The sequence below is a fragment of the Schistocerca gregaria genome, chromosome 4, assembly GCF_023897955.1.
Source record: "Schistocerca gregaria isolate iqSchGreg1 chromosome 4, iqSchGreg1.2, whole genome shotgun sequence".
Classification (NCBI taxonomy): Eukaryota; Metazoa; Arthropoda; class Insecta; order Orthoptera; family Acrididae; genus Schistocerca; species Schistocerca gregaria.
The window spans coordinates 249,181,436-249,202,620 of NC_064923.1; the positions used below are offsets into that span (position 1 = coordinate 249,181,436).

Consider the following 21,185-nt stretch of genomic DNA (forward strand, 5'->3'; position numbering starts at 1 on the left):
ATTGTCAAGATCAAATCTGACATATATTATTCAGTTTATTAATGCAGATTGAAGCAATATCTTGTTTCTCATGGGGTGTTACTATATATTTTGTTGAAATCAGGTCAACATTTTTTTTCAAAACCTCATTTCTTCCAGTTTCAATAGCTTCTGTATAAACACAGTCATTTCCTGCGACTTTTTCTTTCTTCATAACTCAAGCAGTTTTATGCATCTCATCTAACACAATCCTTGTGATGTCATTCTTTTTCATTATTAAGTACCTATGTTCTCGATTCACTTCTTAAACTATCTACTTGTTCTTGTCTTTTTCTACTTTCTACAAATATGCACATTCACCAATGGGTGATTTCCATCACATTTTCCATTACTTCTCAGTTTTCTGTGAATTGCACCAATTATTGAATATTATGCTGTTCCAGCCAGTTTAATGTCTCACAGCCAAGACATCCAAAGACAATCCTTAGACCAGGTCAAAGAGAAACATGTAAGTATTTTCTTCTTAAGCCTTGAGAATATGTATAATGCTCATTTAACATTGCAGTTTACTTTATTGTCTCGTGTCAAGTCTCCGAAAAGTCAAGTGCACTGATCAGCATTAAAAAAGGGAAAAATTCTTGTGATGATAATGAATTTTGTCTTTTTGGTATTTACTGTGTTCTCATAATTTATCAACTAATTGTAGACCATCTATATTATCAACAATTAGAACTGCATTTAAAGCATAGCAGATGAATACTTTCTTTTCACTTCAAATTCATATTTTCACATAATCTTAAACCTTTTAAAAACTGATGCCAAACAGAGAGTGAATGAAATTTGAAGTAACATACATTCCTGTATTACTCCGCTTTTAATTTACATTTAGATGAATGTATCAAATTTTAACAGCACAGTTTGGTTCCAATATAGGTTTCTGACGCAGTGGATGCCCTGGTCTGGTGACTGTGGAGCTACATAACTTTATGATGCTGAACTTGATCAAAAGCTTTTTGTGAGGCACACACCCTTTCTTTGATTGTAACAATTCTGGGCAAGCATCTCTGTTGTGACATGTAACTTCAATTGCTCCGAGTCCCTACACAGACACGAATTGTAATTCACATACAACTCTTTCAGATTTCTTAAGTATACTTTAGTATATTACTGTCACTGATGTTTTTAATACATAACTTATCAGATTGTGTCTGTACTCCATGATGCAAACTTCCTGTGGTTTTCCATTTTACTGACAGGTGAGCCAATTAAACAGATATTACTTTCAGTTCCTCCCATGGAAGAATGTTTCTACATCCTTTTCCCAAATACAATTGTTCTCCTTACTGATAACAACTATCCAATTGTCTTGGTTTATTCTTATGTTAAGTTTTCCCTTCTTATACGGCCCAGTGGTCTGCTTTGTTATTCTGATGTTACAGTCACATTCTATTTCAGCACATTCACATTAAAGTCCTCTTTTTACATTCTTAGTTCTGATATTAGATTTTGAGTACGATTAAAGATGAATATGACACTAGCTTAAAAATGAATGTGTGTAATTAGTTCAACTGTGAAATGATGGTTTTAATCTTTACCAAAAACTGAATCGTACAGATGCACCTGCCATCATAGCGTTTGAAACACGGTGTCTAGCCAACATAAGTTTCTATTTTGTTTTCTCCATATTCTTTAATGTTTTCGATTGTATGTGTCTTCAAAATTTCATGTTAACTTCTTCCATCCTCTTGGAGACATTTTCAAATAGTTGAATTCATTTATGCTTATTTTATCATGATATATTACCACAGCTCTTGGACTAGTGGTTAGCATCGATCCCTCTGGATCACGCAGTCCTATTTGTGATTCCTGACTGCATCAGAAATTTTCTTCATTCCAATTAGTCTTTTATGTTGTCCCCATCGTTTCACCTACTCTTCATGCGATGCATAAGTTGCTGAAGTGGTGTCAAATAAAAAGACTTGCACCAGGTGGCTGAACAACCATAGATGAGGTCTCCTAGCCAATAACATCAAATGAACACATTTCCTTTTTAATTGAAAATTTTGCCTTCTATAGTAATTACCTGGTTCTTCCTGAGATTTTCTTTTGCTTCGTTCATACCTGTAATATCTTTTGCTGTCTGTCTAAGTGCCTTCATTACATAACAATGTCTTTTTTTTCCTTGCCATCACAGTCTTAATTTACTAAGTTGTTTCATGTGTTGCTTGATTTTATTTGAAGTCTTTTAATAAATTATCATCAGTACATATCATGAATTATTTGTCTGTATGTGAAGGCTAGCCTCAAGAACTGCTGTAGGGACTTTTATAAAGTTTTCATTGATAGATAAGCATGACTGACAAGGATGGGTGTTGTATATAATTTATACACCTGATAAGTCACAGGCTGTCATTATTTAGTGCTACCTGTGTGAAGCTGTGTCATCACTATTATTTTGCATTTCAGATTAATTGTGTAATGAGTGTTTCTTTCGACATATCTCCGTGTCTATTTTCGCTCTGGATCTTACTACTCTATGATCACTTCAAATTCTCAAGCAGTTTAAGACCACCACATACAATATCCTTACAGATTGATAAAATATAATCAATTTTAATCTAAGTTCCAATTGGTCTTTGCCAAATCATTTACTATTTGCTTTCATCTTGTAATGGATCTGGGAGATGTGTTATTTTCTACCAGATTTGTCGATACCAAATTGTAAATGTTTTCTTATATTTTTGTCAGAATTTTTTTAAAAATTGTAATTGCCTTATTTTATTTTAATTTACTTATATTTTTGAGAGTGAAAGCATATTGATTACTATTAGTAGGTGTGACGAAGAATGTCAAAGAGACTGATTACAAGTGGAAACTTGTGTGTTGTGTGAAATGTCTTTGACGCTGGAGTTGCCTTTGACTGTAGTCAGTCGGCAGTGAACTCTTGGTGTATGTTGACGGTAGAACAATGTGCAGGTTGCCGTCATAAATAATTTGCTAGTGAACGGAAAAAATAAATTATGTTACTACTTTTTTTTATATAAATTTTAAGAAGAAACCACATTTGAAGAAATGGTATTTGAAGCACCAAAAATGAGGCAAACGCATTGAACCAGGTCATTTCTGCAGCCGACGAAACTGCATCGTAGAATCATACTTCCACTAGACAACTGGAGCCAAAACAAATATCATCTTGTAAACATTTCAGGGGAAAGGTACTGTCACGAAATATTCCAAATTTAAGTAAATAAAAATAGTGTGCATATTTCAATCTGAAAGAATGTTTTAAGGAGTCTCAGCATACTGTATTACAATATCATCTCTTCTGGTTTTTTTCATATCAAAAGTGTCACAATGAAGGCATTTTTCTTGTCCTCCTTTTTGCATTAAAATCTCCTTTTATCATCTTGTAGCGCATGTAAAAAAATCATATAATGCCACACAGATGTACCTCTGCTCATTGCATATCATAGGCCATAGAAATTAGCATGATCACAATAAGACCACCAGTACTTGCTCGAATGAAAAGGTTTTCTGAGACAGAATACATACTGATAAAAAGTAATGGCATGATACAAGTACACTCAAAATGACGTGATGGGATACATTGCATTTTTCGGCAGGGCACCACTCAGGCAGGTTGTAGAGATATTACAGAGCAGATTACACTTAGCTGGGATAAAATAGGTAACTGATATGTCTGCTATTGTTCCTCACTGGGGAACAGTACAAGAATCTCCTGTATATAAGTACAGTAACAGCCCAGGGGCATACAGTACAATGTACAAGTACTGATTAATATAAAAAAAGGTCAAACTAACTGTCATGAAAGTCACTCACCACTAACAGAGAAATCCACAGAATTAACGCCAAAGATGATGCTCTCTTTGGAGTACACAGCAACTTCTTTGTCTGCCCTCAGATCAAATAAACGACACTGAAAAGGTAAATTTCATTAGTTTCATCCCCACAATCCCATTTTAATGTTTCAATAAATGTAATTTGGGAAATACCAAACACACTCACTGTTGCATCATCAGAACCGGTAGCTACAGCATCTCCACTTGGATGAAATTTCACACTGTTTATGTCTGACTGATGGCCTTCAAATGACTGAACACACTGCCCTGTTCGCATGTCCCATATGAGAACCATCCGGTCACAGCTCTGTGAAATGAGACGATGATTCAGAGGGGGTACTTTACAAAACAGTTTTATTGGATGGACATGCTCTTTGATTCTCCTGCTTGGCACATGCAAATAACAAACCAAAATAACAATTACTTTTAATCTTTTTAAGATACAAACTGATCCTGTAAATTCGGAAGCTATTGGAAATTGCTTTGAATTTTAACATAGTTCTACTTGTATTACATGTAAATCAATTATGCACATATGAGATGGTATATTTCACATGTGTATGGGTGCCAGGGAACTGCAGTTGCTTACTGGAATTGAAAACTGTGATGTGCAGTGTGCTGCAGTCCACAGCAATTGCTTTGAATTTTAACATAGTGCTACTTGTATTACATGCAAATCAATTATACACATATGAGATGGTATATTTCACATGTGTATGGGTGCTAGGGAACTGCAGTTGCATACTGGAATTGAAAACTGTGATGTGCAGTGTGCTGCAGTCCACAGCAATTGCTTTGAATTTTAACATAGTGCTACTTGTATTACATGCAAATCAATTATACACATATGAGATGGTATATTTCACATGTGTATGGGTGCTAGGGAACTGCAGTTGCATACTGGAATTGAAAACTGTGATGTGCAGTGTGCTGCAGTCCACACTGTAGTAATCAGAGACTTCAGTTATCATGGATTCCACAGTTTAACTTTTTCTATAATTTTGATATTATACAGCTGGTTGTAGAAATGCCAGTAAAAGTCGTGGGTTCCAAGAATATGTCCCACAGTCATAACAACTAGTATCAAGACTAAAGAATAATTATCAAGTGTTTTTGCCCACCGAGAGCCAATATACACTGTCCTCATACTATCTGAATCCTATATATGCCAGTTAATATAATCACAATTTATGTCTAATCTCAATTAGCATACACTCTATTTCCTGAAATAATACAAGTTGTGGATCCACAAAAATTTTCTCTGAGAAAAAGGAGGGGATTGTGGATTAGTGGGTTGGTTTTGATACACTATGTAGAAAAAATAGTGAAGTGGATACACGTTCATAGTTGAAATAACTTGGGGATGACAAAGGAATCTTTAATTTTATAATTTATGTCAATTGTGAGTAGAATGTGTGGTGCTGGATTTTCTCTTTGAAGCAAATAACTATACTTTAGGGATTAGTGTATACAAGCAAACAGTAAAATCAGTACTGTAAACAGAAAGTTCAGGCATAACCTGAACAATAAATGCAAACTCTTCAAAGAAATCACTCCACGTCTATTGACTGAACAATTTTCACAACTAAAAATTTAAAATATTCTCACATTAGTGAGAAATACTTATGTTACATAACATGTATTTTATGTTTTAAAATTATGATTACCCCAGATACAAACGTATTGCCAGTCTCAGAGGGAGCAAGATCAATGGCCATTACATCTCCATTGTGACCATGGAAATTTTGCAGCAACTGTCCTGATTCCACATCCCACAGCGCACATGTAGAATCTCCACTCCCTGTCAGGATCTGCAAATTCAAAATGGGACACTGTGATATTCTATTTTGGCCATGGAAATAAGATGGACATTAACTTAGGGCATAGTTTCTCCTTATTACAAGTAACAATAATATGGAGTAATAGATGTTCTGTATCGTCATGAAAAGTATTTGATTTGTAATGTTTAGTACACTCCTGCATAGAAATTACACCTGTTAAACCATTTGTTTCATATTATAAGTGGTTACTAAATGTGGAACATATGACAGAAAGTGAAACCATCCATCTAAGTTGAGCAGTGTGATATCTCTAAGACACTGCTGCTGCTGTGCAGAGATGTTGGTCCAGCCACCACAGAATATGAATACAGTTAATCAAGACACCTCAAGGAACCATGGTACTTAAAACGCACAAAGGTCATAATTGTGAAGTAATAATGAACATTCCTAAAAGAGAAGAGATGCATTTTTCTTTCACATCATGTATAACAAGTACCCACATTGTTTCTGAATGGACGTAAACCTAGGAAGATGCCATAAGTTATACTATAGTGGTGATGTGTAGTAGCAAACAGCATTTGTTTTTCATATCAGCTTATTTGTGGCTGGATTCTGAGTCTGTTTCGTGAGATAAGCGAATACAGTAACCAGATTACACCTGAAGTGGAGCAGATTATTTTTGTTTTGGTAGGGTCTACACGACACAAGTAAGTAGGAAAGACTTTTTTTATTTTTTCCCAACATTTATTGAGGTAAAGACTGATAGGAAGGAAGTAGAACTTTTAATGGGATCAGAAATAAATTAATTAAAAACAAATCCTGACCATTTGTGAGGCCATGACAACAAATTTCTGACAAGATGCAATTATAATTTCTTCAGTGCTGGCAACTTAGAAGTGCTGACGGAGACAAAAATTTCAAGCATTTACTGCAAAAAAATTCTCTGAGGAGCCTTTACCACAGAGATCGTGTTCCTAAGTGGTGGATCAGGCAATGCGCATCAGCAGCTCCAAATCGTTGAAGGATAGGAATGAAATTAAATATCTCTCGCAGACCAAAAAGTCCACAGAGAAAAATGTGATAGAAAATACAACTGTCATTGGCCTATCAGGCCACTAATAGCTAAAAACATGCGTACAAAGATGGGAAATAGTGGACATAATGCAAGCATGCTCAGCAATTCTCAAGATTTGGTACAATGAACATACAAACACTGATAGGGAAAGTGGCTATTTGTGGACGTGATGAGTGGAAGGAGACTTGAAATTCTAGGATTGTCAGACACCAGGTGGAAGGTTAGAGGAGGTAGGGAATTGAGGAATGAATGTAGGTTGTGCTGGAATAGGCATGAGGTAGATGGAAGACATCAACTGGTAGTACTGATAAGAGGAAGATTAAAAGAGGAGGTGAAGGGAATAAGAGACAGGATAATGATGGTCAGAGTGAAACTGCAAGGAAAGGACATGGAAATTCTCCTCATATAAGCACCATAAGATGTATGCTCCATTAAGAAGAAGGATGACTTTGAAGAGAAACTGAGGAGACAACTAACCAGAGAGAAGATCATGGTATTGGGAGACATAAATACGTGGAAAGACAAAGGCCTGGTTTAAGAAGAGGGAAAGTCCTAATGTAATGTGATACACCACGATTTCCCAAGTAAATCTGTGATATGCTACATAATATGTGACCAGGACACAAACAGAACAGTCACAGATGTCAAGGTAATACATTCCGAAGCCTTAAATAGTGATCAATATATTTTAGTAGTGATTATTTGAGGGATTAAAGAAAAATGGGCAGAAAGAAGGGTAAGAGTGTGGAAGCTGAAAGGAAAGAACTGCTAACAAGAACTTAGTTGCAGACGAATAGGAGGGGAGAGGTGGGGGGGGGGGGAGGGGGGGGGGCTGGACGTGGCAGAAAATACGAGGGTTGGAACTTAAATAGAGACAACTATTTATTCACAACTGATACAAAAGAGTTACATGTTTGCACCTGTTGCTGTCCTTCAAAGTAGTTACCAGCGTTGTGTAGAACCCATTGCCAGTGACATGGATGGTGCAGTATACTGTTAGCATAGCCTGTTCTGTAGATGGTGCGAAAGGAGCCGTCTAAAGTTACGGTGATTCTCATGTACAACTGTGACGGTCTTATTGTAACGCTTTACTTTCCTCCACGACAGACTGTCAATGCAGAGTATTACTGTTAATTTTTTGATCATCACCTGTTGTGACCATCTTTGTGAAAGAAGCGGTGACACTTTCTGCGCAACCCACCCATCATTTTGCACAACAAGGTGTGGGCGCATACAGTGCACGCTGTGGATGCTCTGTTTGGTCAATGAGACTGGGAAGTACTGTACCATTTACCATACTCCCTGGACTTAAGTCTTTATGACCTTGATTTGATTCTGAAGATGAAGGAACCACTTGTGTCATTCACTACAGGACTGTTCTAGAGATTCGACAGGCAGCAGACCGCTCCATTCACACCATCAACGGTACAGGCTCTGTTAACGGTGCACTAGCCTTCCACATCGCTGGCAATGGGTTTTACACAATGATGGTGACTACTTAGAAGGACAGTAACAGGTGCAAACATGTAACTCTTTTGTATCAGTTGTGAATAAATAGTTGCCACTATTTAAGTTGCAAACCTTGTTATGTGCAGAAGAACCAGTGATTTAAAAAGGTGCAAATAAACACTCTGGTGTGACGGAGGAAAAGTTGCAAACAGAAACAAAGCATTCTGTATTGTTTTCAGTATAGAACAGAGGAAGTAAGAAGAAATTGCCAATAAGGAAGTGGCTCAGAGAGTTGTTACAGGGGAGAATTGAAAATGGATGGAAGAGTGGACAAAAATTATGGAAGAGGATGGTTAGTAGTAAGACAGTTCTCCATGGAAGAGTTACAGCCAGGAAGGAATGCATAATGTGAAATGTCAAGATGATCAATAAAGAAGTAAAGCAAGTTGAAAATGTACAGGAAATCAAGGATGTGTGGAAGGAATATTCTGAAGATCTACTAAATCCCAATCAGAATATAGAAGAGGAAAATGAGGAGCCTGATGATGTACAGGATATCAAGATGGACCTAGCCTGAAAGGAGCAGAGGAAGCAATAAAGTCAAAGGAAGAAAGAAAAGTGCCTGGACTGGGTGAAGTAAGTGTGGAGATGGAGAGGGCAAGTATCACTGTTGGAAAGCTGTCGCTCTGTCAGTTCATGAAAACAGTATGGAAAAGAAGGAAGAACATCCGAAGATTGGAAAAAGGGAATCACATAGACATTATTATGAAAAGGAAAGTTGCCACTGACCATAAAGGGGAGATGCTGAGTCGCAGATAGGCAAAACAAAAAGACTGTCACAAGTAAAGCTTACGGCCATTAAGGCCTTCACCAAATATATATATATATATATATATCACACACACACATGCGCGCGCACAAATGCAACTCATACACACGACTGCAGTCTCAGGCAACTGTGGCCACACTATGAGAAGCAACACCAGCGCATGATGAGAGTGGCAACTGGGGGGGGTAAGGAGGTTAGATGGAGGATAGGGAAGAGGTGGGGAGAGAGAGGGTAATGGCAAAGGAGAGAAGTAAAAAGACTGTGTGTGATGGTGGAATGAGGGCTGTATAGTGCTGGAATGGGAACACGGAAGCTGGATGGGTGAGAACAACGACTAACAAAGGTTGAGGCCACAAAGTTTATGGGAACATAGGATATATTGCAGGGAAAGTTCCCACCTGTGCAATTCAGAAAAGCTGATCTACATCTACATCTACATCTGATGTTAGTGGGAAGGGTCCGTATGGCACAGGCTGTGAAGCAGTCACTGAAATGAAGGATGTCATGTTTGGCAACGTGTTCAGCAACAGGGTGGTCCACTTGTTTCTTGGCCACAGTTTGTCAGTGGCCATTCATGTGGGCAGACAACTTATTGGCTGTCATGTCCACACAGAATGCAGCATAGTAGTTACAGGTTAGCTTGTAGATCACACAACTGGTTTCACAGCTAGCCCTGCATTTGGTGGGATAGGTAATGTTTGTGACCATACTGGAGTAGGTGGTGTATGGGACAGGTCTTGCATCTAGGCCTATTACATTGGTAGGAGCCATGAGGTAAGGGATTGGGAGCAGCGGCTGTGTAAGGATGGACGAGTATATAGTGTAGGTTCGGTGGACCGCGGAAAACCACGGTAGGAGGGGTGGGAAGGATAGTGGGCAGGACATTTCTCATTTCAGGGCACAATGAAAGGCAGTCAAAACCCTGGCGGAGAATGTAATTCAGTTTCTCCAGTCCTGGGTGGTACTGATTAACGAGGGGAATGCTCCTCTGTGGCCAGATGGCAGGACTTTGGGAGGTGGTGAGTGACTGGAAAGATAAGGCACAGGATATTTGTTTTTGTACAAGGTCAGGAGGATATTATGGCCTGTGAAGGCTTCAGTGAGACCCTTGGTATATTTTGAGATGGAACGCTCGTCACTTCAGATGCGATGACCCAGGTGGTTAGGCTGTATCGAAGGGACATCTTGGTATGGAACAGGTGGCAGCTGCCGAAGTGGAGGTATTGCTGGTGATTAGTAGGTTTGATATGGATGGAGGTACTGATGTAGCCATCTTTTAGGTAGAGGTCAACATCTAGGAAGGTGGCTTGTTGAGTTGAGTGGACTAGGTAAAAAATGGGGGAGAAGTAGTTGAGGTTCTGAAGGAATGTGGATTGGGTGTCCTCACCCCTGATCCAGATTGCAAAGATGTCATCAATGAATCTAAACCAGGTGAGGGGTATAGGATTCTGGGTGTATAGGAAGGATTCCACAAGATGGCCCATGAATAGGTTGGCAGAGGATTGTGCCATGCGGGTGCCTATAGCAGGACCTCGGATTTGTTTGTAGGTAATACCTTCAAAGGGGAAGTGGATAAAAATATACACTCCTGGAAATGGAAAAAAGAACACATTGACACCAGTGTGTCAGACCCACCATACTTGCTCCGGACACTGCGAGAGGGCTGTACAAGCAATGATCACACGCACGGCACAGCGGACACACCAGGAACCGCGGTGTTGACCGTCGAATGGCGCTAGCTGCGCAGCATTTCTGCACCGCCGCCGTCAGTGTCAGCCAGTTTGCCGTGGCATACGGAGCTCCATCGCAGTCTTTAACACTGGTAGCATGCCGCGACAGCGTGGACGTGAACCGTATGTGCAGTTGACGGACTTTGAGCGAGGGCGTATAGTGGGCATGCGGGAGGCCGGGTGGACGTACCGCCGAATTGCTCAACACATGGGGCGTGAGGTCTCCACAGTACATCGATGTTGTCGCCAGTGGTCGGCGGAAGGTGCACGTGCCCGTCGACCCGGGACCAGACCGCAGTGACGCACGGATGCACGCCAAGACCGTAGGATCCTACGCAGTGCCGTAGGGGACCGCACCGCCACTTCCCAGCAAATTAGGGACACTGTTGCTCCTGGGGTATCGGCGAGAACCATTCGCAACCGTCTCCATGAAGCTGGGCTACGGTCCCGCACACCGTTAGGCCGTCTTCCGCTCATGCCCCAACATCGTGCAGCCCGCCTATAGTGGTGTCGCGACAGGCGTGAATGGAGGGACGAATGGAGACGTGTCGTCTTCAGCGATGAGAGTCGCTTCTGCCTTGGTGCCAATGATGGTCGTATGCATGTTTGGCGCCGTGCAGGTGAGCGCCACAATCAGGACTGCATACGACCGAGGCACACAGGGCCAACACCCGGCATCATGGTGTGGGGAGCGATCTCCTACACTGGCCGTACACCTCTGGTGATCGTCGAGGGGACACTGAATAGCGCACGGTACATCCAAACCGTCATCGAACCCAACATTCTACCATTCCTAGACCGGCAAGGAAACTTGCTGTTCCAACAGGACAATGCACGTCCGCATGTATCCCGTGCCACCCAACGTGCTCTAGAAGGTGTAAGTCAACTACCCTGACCAGCAAGATCTCCGGATCTGTCCCCCATTGAGCACGTTTGGGACTGGATGAAGCGTCGTATCACGCGGTCTGCACGAACGCTGGTCCAACTGAGGCGCCAGGTGGAAATGGCATGGCAAGCCGTTCCACAGGACTACATCCAGCATCTCTACGATCGTCTCCATGGGAGAATAGCAGCCTGCATTGCTGCGAAAGGTGGATATACACTGTACTAGTGTCGACATTGTGCATGCTCTGTTGCCTGTGTCTATGTGCCTGTGGTTCTGTCAGTGTGATCATGTGATGTATCTGACCCCAGGAATGTGTCAATAAAGTTTCCCCTTCCTGGGACAATGAATTCACGGTGTTCTTATTTCAATTTCCAGGAGTGTAGTTGGTCATGGCGACTAGGAAGAAGGTTGTTGGTTTGGAATCCGTCAGGTGTGGGAAAGGTAGAGTTCAAACAGCGGAAAGGCCACAGGCATTAGTGATGTTAGTGTAAAGCACGACAGCACTGTGTGGTGAAGGGCAGGAACTCTGGAGAGTTGGTACATGCACAACACCACCTCAAAGAGCTCTCCACCCTGGTCACTTCCTACTCCCACCTTGGTGTACGGCTGTCCACTACCTCTACAACATCCTCCACCTACCCTCATAGATGACAAACCCTGTCTTGCAGACCTACTATGTTTACCCCACCATCCAAAACTCACTCTCACCACCAAACAGAATACAGAACCTAAACAGACTTTAAACACTGTCATGAACCTTTCCTCCAGAAGTCTTAGTTCCACAGAAATATCAGTCCTTTCCAAAAGCCTCATCTTTTGGCCCACTCCCAAATTCAATTATGCAGGACTTGTTAAAGACTTTCTCTCCTTCTCCTGGTCCCTATGGCGGAAACACTTTTTTGCCACCGACCTTACCAATCAGACTTGACTTGCCTGACTCAGTTCACTCTTCCATCCAACTGTGATCCATCACCACTGACCCCAAATCACCCCCTGTTAACTGCATCTGCAGTGGCGAGCAGTCCCTCACAAAATATACCAAGGGTCTTACTGAAGGCTTCACAGATTGTGATTATCCCCCCAATCTTGTACAAAGAACGAATCTCCCATGCCTTACCTTTCCAATCACTCACCACCTCGCAAAGTCCCACAGATGAGCATTCCCCTCGTAACTCAGTACCACCCAGGATTGGAGCAACTGAATTACATTCTCTGCCAGGGTTTTGACTGCCTTTCATTGTGCCCTGAAATGAGAAATGTCCTGCCCACTATCCTTCCCACCCGTCCCACAGTGGTATTCTTGGTCCACTAAAGCTACACAATATACTCGTCCATCCTTACACGACCCCTGCTCCCAACCCCTTACATCATTGCTCACACCCCTGTAATAGACCTAAATGCAAGAACCATACATCCTCCCACCCCCACCTACTCCAGTCTGGTCATAATCATCACCTATATGACAAACAAAAATCTGTCTGCCCGCATGAATGGCCTCTGACAAAGTGTGGCCAAGAAACAAGTGGACCACCCAGTTGCTGAACATGACATCCTTCATTTCAATGACTGCTTCACAGCCTGTGCCATATGGATCCTTCCCACCAACACCAGTTTTTCTGAATTGCGCAGGTGGGTACTTTCCCTGCAATATATCCTACTTTCCAGTTACCCTCCTGGCCTCAACCTTCATTAGTCACTGTCCTCACCCATCCAGCCTCCCTGCTCCCATTCCAACACTATACAGCCCTAATCCCTCCACCACACACAGTCTTTTTACTTCTCTTCTTTTCTGCTATCCCCCCCCTCCCTCCCCTGCCCTCTGTCTAACCTCCCGACTGCACATAGCTGCTGTACCCTCTCTCCACTTCATCCCTGTGCGCTCCCCAACAGCACTGCACTATCCACCACCACCCCTACCCAACTATCTACTATCCCTCCCCCTGCCCATCCCAGCCTCCTCTTTGCCCCCACCCAGTCACCATTCCCATCATGCATTGGTGTTGCTGCCCCCAGTGTAGCTACATTTGTCTGAGACTGCAGTCATGTATGTGTGTGTGTGTGTGTGTGTGTGTGTGTGTGTGTGTGTGTGTGTGTGTGTGTGTGTGTGTGTGGTCTATTTTTAATGAAGGCCTTACGCGGTGAAAGATTCTTGTGCCTATTCTGGTACTGTGTACCGCAGAATTTGAATCCGCACCAGACAGCATGGAGGTCAAAGACCCCTATAGGTCTCTGCACCATAAGCTGTGGCGCCGTGCGCCTCCTGGTCCACATTTAGTGTGAGGGTGTCACAATGGAACACGTGGTCATAGGAGGCAATAGCGGTACCCCTGATAATGTATTTAAGCGCCTACCTCTCGCTCAGCCAGCCAGTCTAATCTTGCGTGTGTCTCTGGACATATTGCCTTGCCTTAGACAGTGTATTTACTTCTTGTTTTGTGTATGAGTGGACGTGGTTTCTTGTGATTCTGTTGTTTAGATCTTATTGTTATTCGTTAGGTCCTTCGTTGGTCGTTTCCATCCTTTCCCGTTGTGTTGTTGTTCGCGGGCCGCTCCGTGGGTCGCGTCGCACATTCCGTCATGTCAATACTGCGACTGTTCCGGTTGCAGTTACAACACCTATCTGCAACTCAGCATCACCACTATATGGTGAGTGGCAACTTTTCTTTTCATAATATTGTTACAATCTATCCAGGATTTTCCACTGTTTGAGTCATAGAGACAGTTTTTAAGAGAAATAACAGGAAACTGTTAAAATTATAGGGAGGTATTCTGATGTGCCATGCTGCCAAGGTATGTTATAAGATTCTGGAAAAAATAGTACAAAGGATAGTAGGATAGAGAGAAACAATACAGGCTCACATCACGAAGGTCTACGGTGGGTCTAATTTTTATTATAGGGCAGCTCCACAAGAGACACTATGAATATGGTAATGATCTAGTAATGGTGTTCCTGGACACTGAGAAGACATATGTGAAAATAAGCAAGGATCTGGGAAAACCTTCAGAAAAGGGGGAACTGAAAGGCTGATTATGAGAAGAATAAAGGAAACATATCAAGGAAATGTGTCTGTGTAAAAGTAGGAGGAGAGTAGACAGATGGGTAAGAGCAGAAAAAAGGGCTGAAGCAAGGGGGCACACTATTCTCACTACTTTTCATTGTCATTATGGATGAGAGAGTGGCACAGAGGCAACGTAAGTAGTAGATGAAAATGTGAAAGCAATGTTGTTTGCAGATGATTCAATGGTGTGGGGTAATGGAGAATGTGAGGTACACAGAAGGAATGAAGGGAGATCCAAAGTTTAACGTCCTAAATGAGATCATTAGAGATGTAGCAAAAGCTTCGACAAGGGAAGGATGGACAAGAAAAAGGGCTTTGAAGGAACTATCTCAGCATTTGCCTTAAGCAATTTAGGGAAATCACAGATAGGTAAGTCTGGATGACGGGATGGGGATTTGAACTGTCGGCCTCATGATGGCAACAATGAGGAATTAGAGGAGAATAACAATGGATATAAACAGAGACACAATTTTTTATTTTGCGGCCAAATTTGGCGCTATTTTTTTCAGATTCAGTGTTACATTTTTGTCAATTTCAGTGTTATTTTTTTCCGATTTTGCTGTTTCGTTTCCATTTTTGGTGCTACTTTTGAAGTCACATCACAGTTAGTTATGCAGGAAATTAACTGTCATTAAGGAAATAAGAAGTCAAAATGCAATTTTAGCATTAAATAAGTATAAATTATGATTATTGGTAAACTGCTATCCTGAAATTTACAGCATTTTTCATACAGAAAAATAAAAATTTCACAATACTTTGCAGAAATTACTGATTTAGCGATATTTCATAAAAACTGCAAATTTTGCATTATTTCACTAATATCAGAAGGCAAGTACTAAAGAAAGTGGAAAGTTTCAAGTATCTGGGGAATGTAATAGAACACAGCAGGAGGAATGATTAGGAGATTGTTGTTGTTGTGGTCTTCAGTCCTGAGACTGGTTTGATGCAGCTCTCCATGGTAATCTATCCTGTGCAAGCTCCTTCATCTCCCAGTACCTACTGCAACCTACATCCTTCTGAATCTGCTTAGTCTATTCATCTCTTGGTCTCCCTCTACGATTTTTACCCTCCACGCTGCCCTCCAATGCTAAATTTGTGATCCCTTGATGCCTCAGGACATGTCCTACCAACCGATCCCTTCTTCTAGTTTAGTTGTGCCACAAACTTCTCTTCTCCCCAATCCTATTCAATACCTCATTAGTTACGTGATCTACCCACCTTATCTTCAACATTCTTGTGAAACGGAAATGGAAATCAATTGTTTTCAGCAGAGTGTACAAAGACTGATATGGAGTGAATATGTACAACCAAAAAGCACACAATTGTGAACAATGAAGAAAGGGCAAGTGAGAAGGATACACACTGCGAGATGAAATTTCAAAGAAGCATGGCAAGAGTTACTAGAATGGATGAGTGAGGAACGGGATGATGAGAGAAGGCCATGCAATAGATCATAGCAGAGACAGGATTTAGACGGTATGGGCATGTTAATAGAATTTGAACTGGCAGTATATTGTGATAGGCTCACTCATGAAATGACAATAGGAGGCAGGACACCTAGAGGCAGACCAAGAGATATGTCAATCGTTGGAGTGAATCAATGTGTAAAGAAGAGGCAGAAAGACTGGGACAGAGTGGAAAGAGAAACATGGTAGTATGACAGGAAAAGATGGAGGGGCTTACATTCCAATTAGACTGGGCTGGGGACTGCAAACTCTAGAAGATGAAGATGATGAAGAAGAAGAAGAAGAAGATGATGATGACTGTGTGAGGGTTGAATGAAAAGTAATGCCTCCACCTTCATTAATTGGATTTGGATGGGAATATTTTACTAAATCAAATGCAGAAATAATCCTTAGAATGTGATCTTTAATTACCAATATTCACTTTTCCACATAATCACCAGCCAACTGGATACATTTCATCCATCAGTTAACAAGTTTTCTGAAGCCGTCACGGAAGAAATTGAAACACTGTTTCTGCAACCACAGTCTCGCAGTTCTCCCAACATCTTCATTAGAAGCATAATGATGTCCCTGCGGATCGTCTATCATTATCAGGAGCAGATGGAAGTCAGACAGCACTAAACCTGGACAGTATGGAGGATGATTGTGTGCTTTAATTTCAGGAGTCAGCAACTGGGGTACCCATCGTGCACTGATCTTCCAACAGCCATGCAAAGCAATAATGTGACCCATACCTTCTTATGAAATGCTGATTGTGCTTGCAGTTTCTCTCTGAGTGATACGACGATCGTTCTGAATCAATCTGCCAACATTTTGCTTGTGAAACTCAGTGGCTGCTGTCACAGGACATTCAACACAAGTCAGATGTTCCTGCCTCAACATCTTTAAACCTACTCGCCCAATTATGCACAGTACTCACATCAACACAATCACCATAAACTGCTTCCATTCTCTGATGAATCTCCTTTGGGGTGACACCTTCTAGTGTCAAGAACTCAATGACTGCACATTGCTTAAATCGCATTGACCAACCGTCTGTGCAGGATTCCATACTTTACACTGTAACACAACCGTTCAATGCTAAGGCGTCCCACCAACTGGAGCTGTAGAGAAGAGTCTACGGAACAAGCCAGTACCTGCTGCATACCAATTCTGCCAGCTGTTGAGAAGAGTTACCAAGGTGAAGGAATTACTTTTCAGTCAACCCTTGTAAGGCAATGTTATTTGAGAACACAGGAATGTTTCAATTTAATTTATATTTTACTTTCCTCTGTTCCTTAGTGTACAGTTGTTCTGCTTGTTACAAGAAAAGCTCATGTATGGTCTCCGTATACTGTATTAGCAAAAATTAAAACTTGTCCACTTTAGGTTTCATTATTAAAAACAGTGTAGCTTATGGTGCCAGGTGCCAAATACATCACTACAGTACTGTTTTATTAGAGAAACCTGTTAATGATACTACAGTGCTATACTAAAGATTTTCATTCAATCTTGTAAGAACCTATTTAGATTAACTATCCTTAGTTTAACCCCTCACTTCATTAATTTGAATTTACAAACTCATATTAACATATGCTTTTCGAGCACTATAAAGTAAATGTTTCTATGAAGCTTTTCAGAGCCAGCTGGTGATTGTGGTTTTGAAAAATTGCTATACCTTTGTTATGCATAACTCAAAATGCATACTTTAAATGCGAACATTTTTAGGTTAGGCTTTACCGTGACTGTTATTGACATTAAATGAAACAATAAGTTTACTGTTACCAGTCACTGTTTATTTGTTTCCACGACGCGTTTCGGAACTGGCTAATAAGGATTTTGGTAAATCTGCATATGTTTCTCCTTCTTCCTTGTCATTGTATACTCGTAACAGGAGGAAAATATCTGTAAACGAATCTGTATTCATTTGGGTTAAAGGCAAAGGTGTATGTGAATATGTAAAATTTGTTGGCGATTGTACTGTATATTTCCATAAATAATTTTTTTTTTTTTTTTTTTTTTTTTTTTTTTGCAAACTGATCTGTAGCGTAGCTTAGAACTGGACATGTGTACATCTAGAACCGGGGGGCTCAAGGAGGCAACAGCATGTCACGCCACAAAGGCGGCTGACGCAATCCGCCGACCAACTTACGTAATCTTGGCAGCGCGCCTGGCTGGCGCACACCTTCGAAACGCGTCGTGGAAACAAATAAACAGTGACTGGTAACAGTAAACTTATTGTTTCATTTAAAATCAAAATGCATAAATAATAAAAAATTATTAGGCCATGGCAAAGACCCAAATGGGAACATTAAAAGTGACTTGCCAAAGTCAAGCATTCCCTCTGTCGTCCACACTGTCAGATGAAAGCTTTTCTACTTACCGGCAAGGGAGCCAGTCATGGCAGTACACCTACATCTACATCTACATGGATACTCTGCAAGCCACTGTACAGTGCATGGCAGAGTGTACCCTTTACCACTACTAGTCATTTCCTTTCCTGTTCCACTGGCACTAGTGCAAGGGAAAAAATGACTGTCTACATGCCTTTGTATGAGCCCTAATTTCTCGAATCTTATCTTTTTGGTCCTTATGTGCAATGTATGTCAGCAGCAGCAGAATTGTTCAGCAGCCGGCTTTAAATGACAGTTCTCTAAATTTTCTCAATAGCGTTTCTTGAAAAGAACGTTGTCTTCCCTGCAGGGATTCCCATTTGAGTTCCCAAAGCATCTCTGTAACACTTATGTGTTGTTTGAACCTACCGGTAACACAACTAGCAGCCCACCTCTGAATTCCTTCGATGAGACCTGCTATGGGCCCCAAACTCTCAGGCGGTACTCAAGAATAGGTTGCACAAGTCATCTTATATCTTGCTGCAATCACTCAACTTTGATACCTTAATGTACACCACAGCATCATCAGCACACAACTGCAGATTGCTGCCCACCCTGCCTGCCAAATCTTTTGTGTATACAGAGAACAACAGCGGTACTATCACACTTCCCTGGAGTACTGCTGATGATATCCTTGTGTCTGATGAATATATGCTGCCAAGGACAACATACTTGGTTCTATTACTTATGAAGTCTTTGAATCACTCACTTATCTGTGACCTTACTCCATATGCTCATACCTTCATTAACAGCCTGCAATAAGGCACCGTGTCAGATGCTTTCCAGGAATCTAGAAATATGGAATCAGCCTGTTGCCCTCCATCCATAGTTCGCTGTATATCATGTGAGAAAAGGACAAGCTGAGTTTCGTACAAGCAACACATTCTAAAACTATGCTGATTCGTAAACATAAGCTTCTCAGTCTCAAGAAAGTTAATTATGTTCAAACTGGGAATATGTTCAAGGATTTTACAGCAAACTGATGTTAGGGTTATTGGTCTGTATTTTTACATGTCCATTCTTCTACCCTTCTTATGTACTGGAGTCACCTGTACTTTTATCCAGTCACTTGGGGCTGTGGTGGGCGAGAGATTCATGACAAATGGAAGCTAGGTAAGGAGCAAATGTCAAGAGTATTCTCAGTAAAAATGAATTGGGATTCCATCTAGACCTGGTGATTTATTTGTTTTCAAATCCTTTCAGCTGTTTTTCTGTGCCATGGGTGCTTATTACTATGTTTTCCATTGGGAGTGGGTCCATATCACTCTGCATCTGCCCCAGGAGCTAAGACTTTTATGTGGATTTTAAAAATGTTTCATCATGTTAGGCGATGGACGTAGATGGACTCTGAATTGACCAGACTTCAGACTAAACTTTAATGTAGCAGAAGCACTTCAAACATTTAATACCATTTACTGTGTACTATTGACATATATTATTATGGGTAGTGAATGGATTATTTTGCCATATTTAGGAACCTTATTATAACAGAGCCATTTTCTCAAGAAACCATTTAGTGTTGGGTTTTGCTGACATCACTGTAAGTGTAATTTCTCAGTCAGAACATAAAACTCTGTCATGTGCAAACTCTGAAAGTGAACACTGAGAGAAGGACAAAACATTTCAGTATTTACTAGGAGGAGGAATACAGAAACTTTACTGGATTAGATTTCATTAAATTTACATAACGTTTTTTTCAAACACATCTAGTATTCTGTAGAATGATTTACCCTTTATGTAGTCAGTTGCTACATGACAAAAAGTGTTGTAACCACAGAGATGTAATGGAGGAGTTGTTTATCAGGTACGTTAGCTGTAGGAGACAATAGGTAGGGAAACATCTTAGTCAATGTATTTTCCTGCTGTTTTCAAGTGGCAATGCCATTCATCTAGACTGTCCTGCTACAGTGGGACAAAACCCTGCTCTTAATGAAAATCATTTATGAACAGTAAAAAGTATGCATTGTCACACCCTCCCTCCCTCCTTCTCCCTCCTTACACACTCCACTCGACACAACCCCTCTCTGTAGTTGGGCTGCAGCACATTCCAGTGTGGATGTGTTGAGAGATATGGGGCATGTGCACAATAATAAGCTGCAACACTAACATCCCAGTGGGCAGCTGTTGCCATACCCTGGTGTGTAGTCACTGGGTTTTTAGTGTACACAAGGTTGTTTACATGGGTGTCAGTTGTTATCAGTGACTGACAATTACGTGCAAAGTTATGCTACAGTGATCAGTGTTGGGGGTTCTCAGAGTATGTACTGAAATGTTTTTAAAGAAAAATAATGGTTCACTACATGACTGCGAGCTGTAATAACCAATACAGACAAGATAAAATGTTATTTCCAAAGAACGATGAGACAAAACAAAAAAGACTAAATGCTTGTAACACCCTGATTCATTTTCAGTTACTGATGTTTATGTGTGCTCAATACATTTGCCAATTCTGGTTACGAAAAGTATTTGAAATCCAAGTTTAAGCCTGATGTTTCAACTCTATATCACCCATTGTACAGAACTGATTTGTGGGTAGTAATGAACTTAATAATGAGAGAAAAATTCAGGCACAAAAAAGAAGTTACCACAAAGAAGTAGCAAGCATTTTATAGTTAAACATATCAGCAACTAATGAAGGAACCACTGTTAGAGAAAACGTTACATATGAAAACAAACAATACTCTAAATGTGATCATGCT

General features: G+C 40.9%; 1 protein-coding gene across 6 annotated transcripts in view; it reads right to left on the reverse strand.

Annotated features, from left to right (window-relative positions):
* The window catches only part of LOC126365975 (guanine nucleotide-binding protein subunit beta-5), a 180,606-nt gene that overhangs the window by 16,373 nt on the left and 143,048 nt on the right, over positions 1 to 21,185 (reverse strand). For all 6 annotated transcript variants that reach the window (XM_050008777.1, XM_050008780.1, XM_050008782.1 and 3 more), the window contains 3 exons: positions 5,507 to 5,650; positions 4,006 to 4,146; positions 3,820 to 3,916 (listed from right to left, as the gene is read on the reverse strand). In XM_050008777.1, the coding sequence (XP_049864734.1) occupies positions 3,820 to 3,916; positions 4,006 to 4,146; positions 5,507 to 5,650 (382 nt within the window). The remainder of the gene's footprint in view (positions 1 to 3,819; positions 3,917 to 4,005; positions 4,147 to 5,506; positions 5,651 to 21,185) is intronic.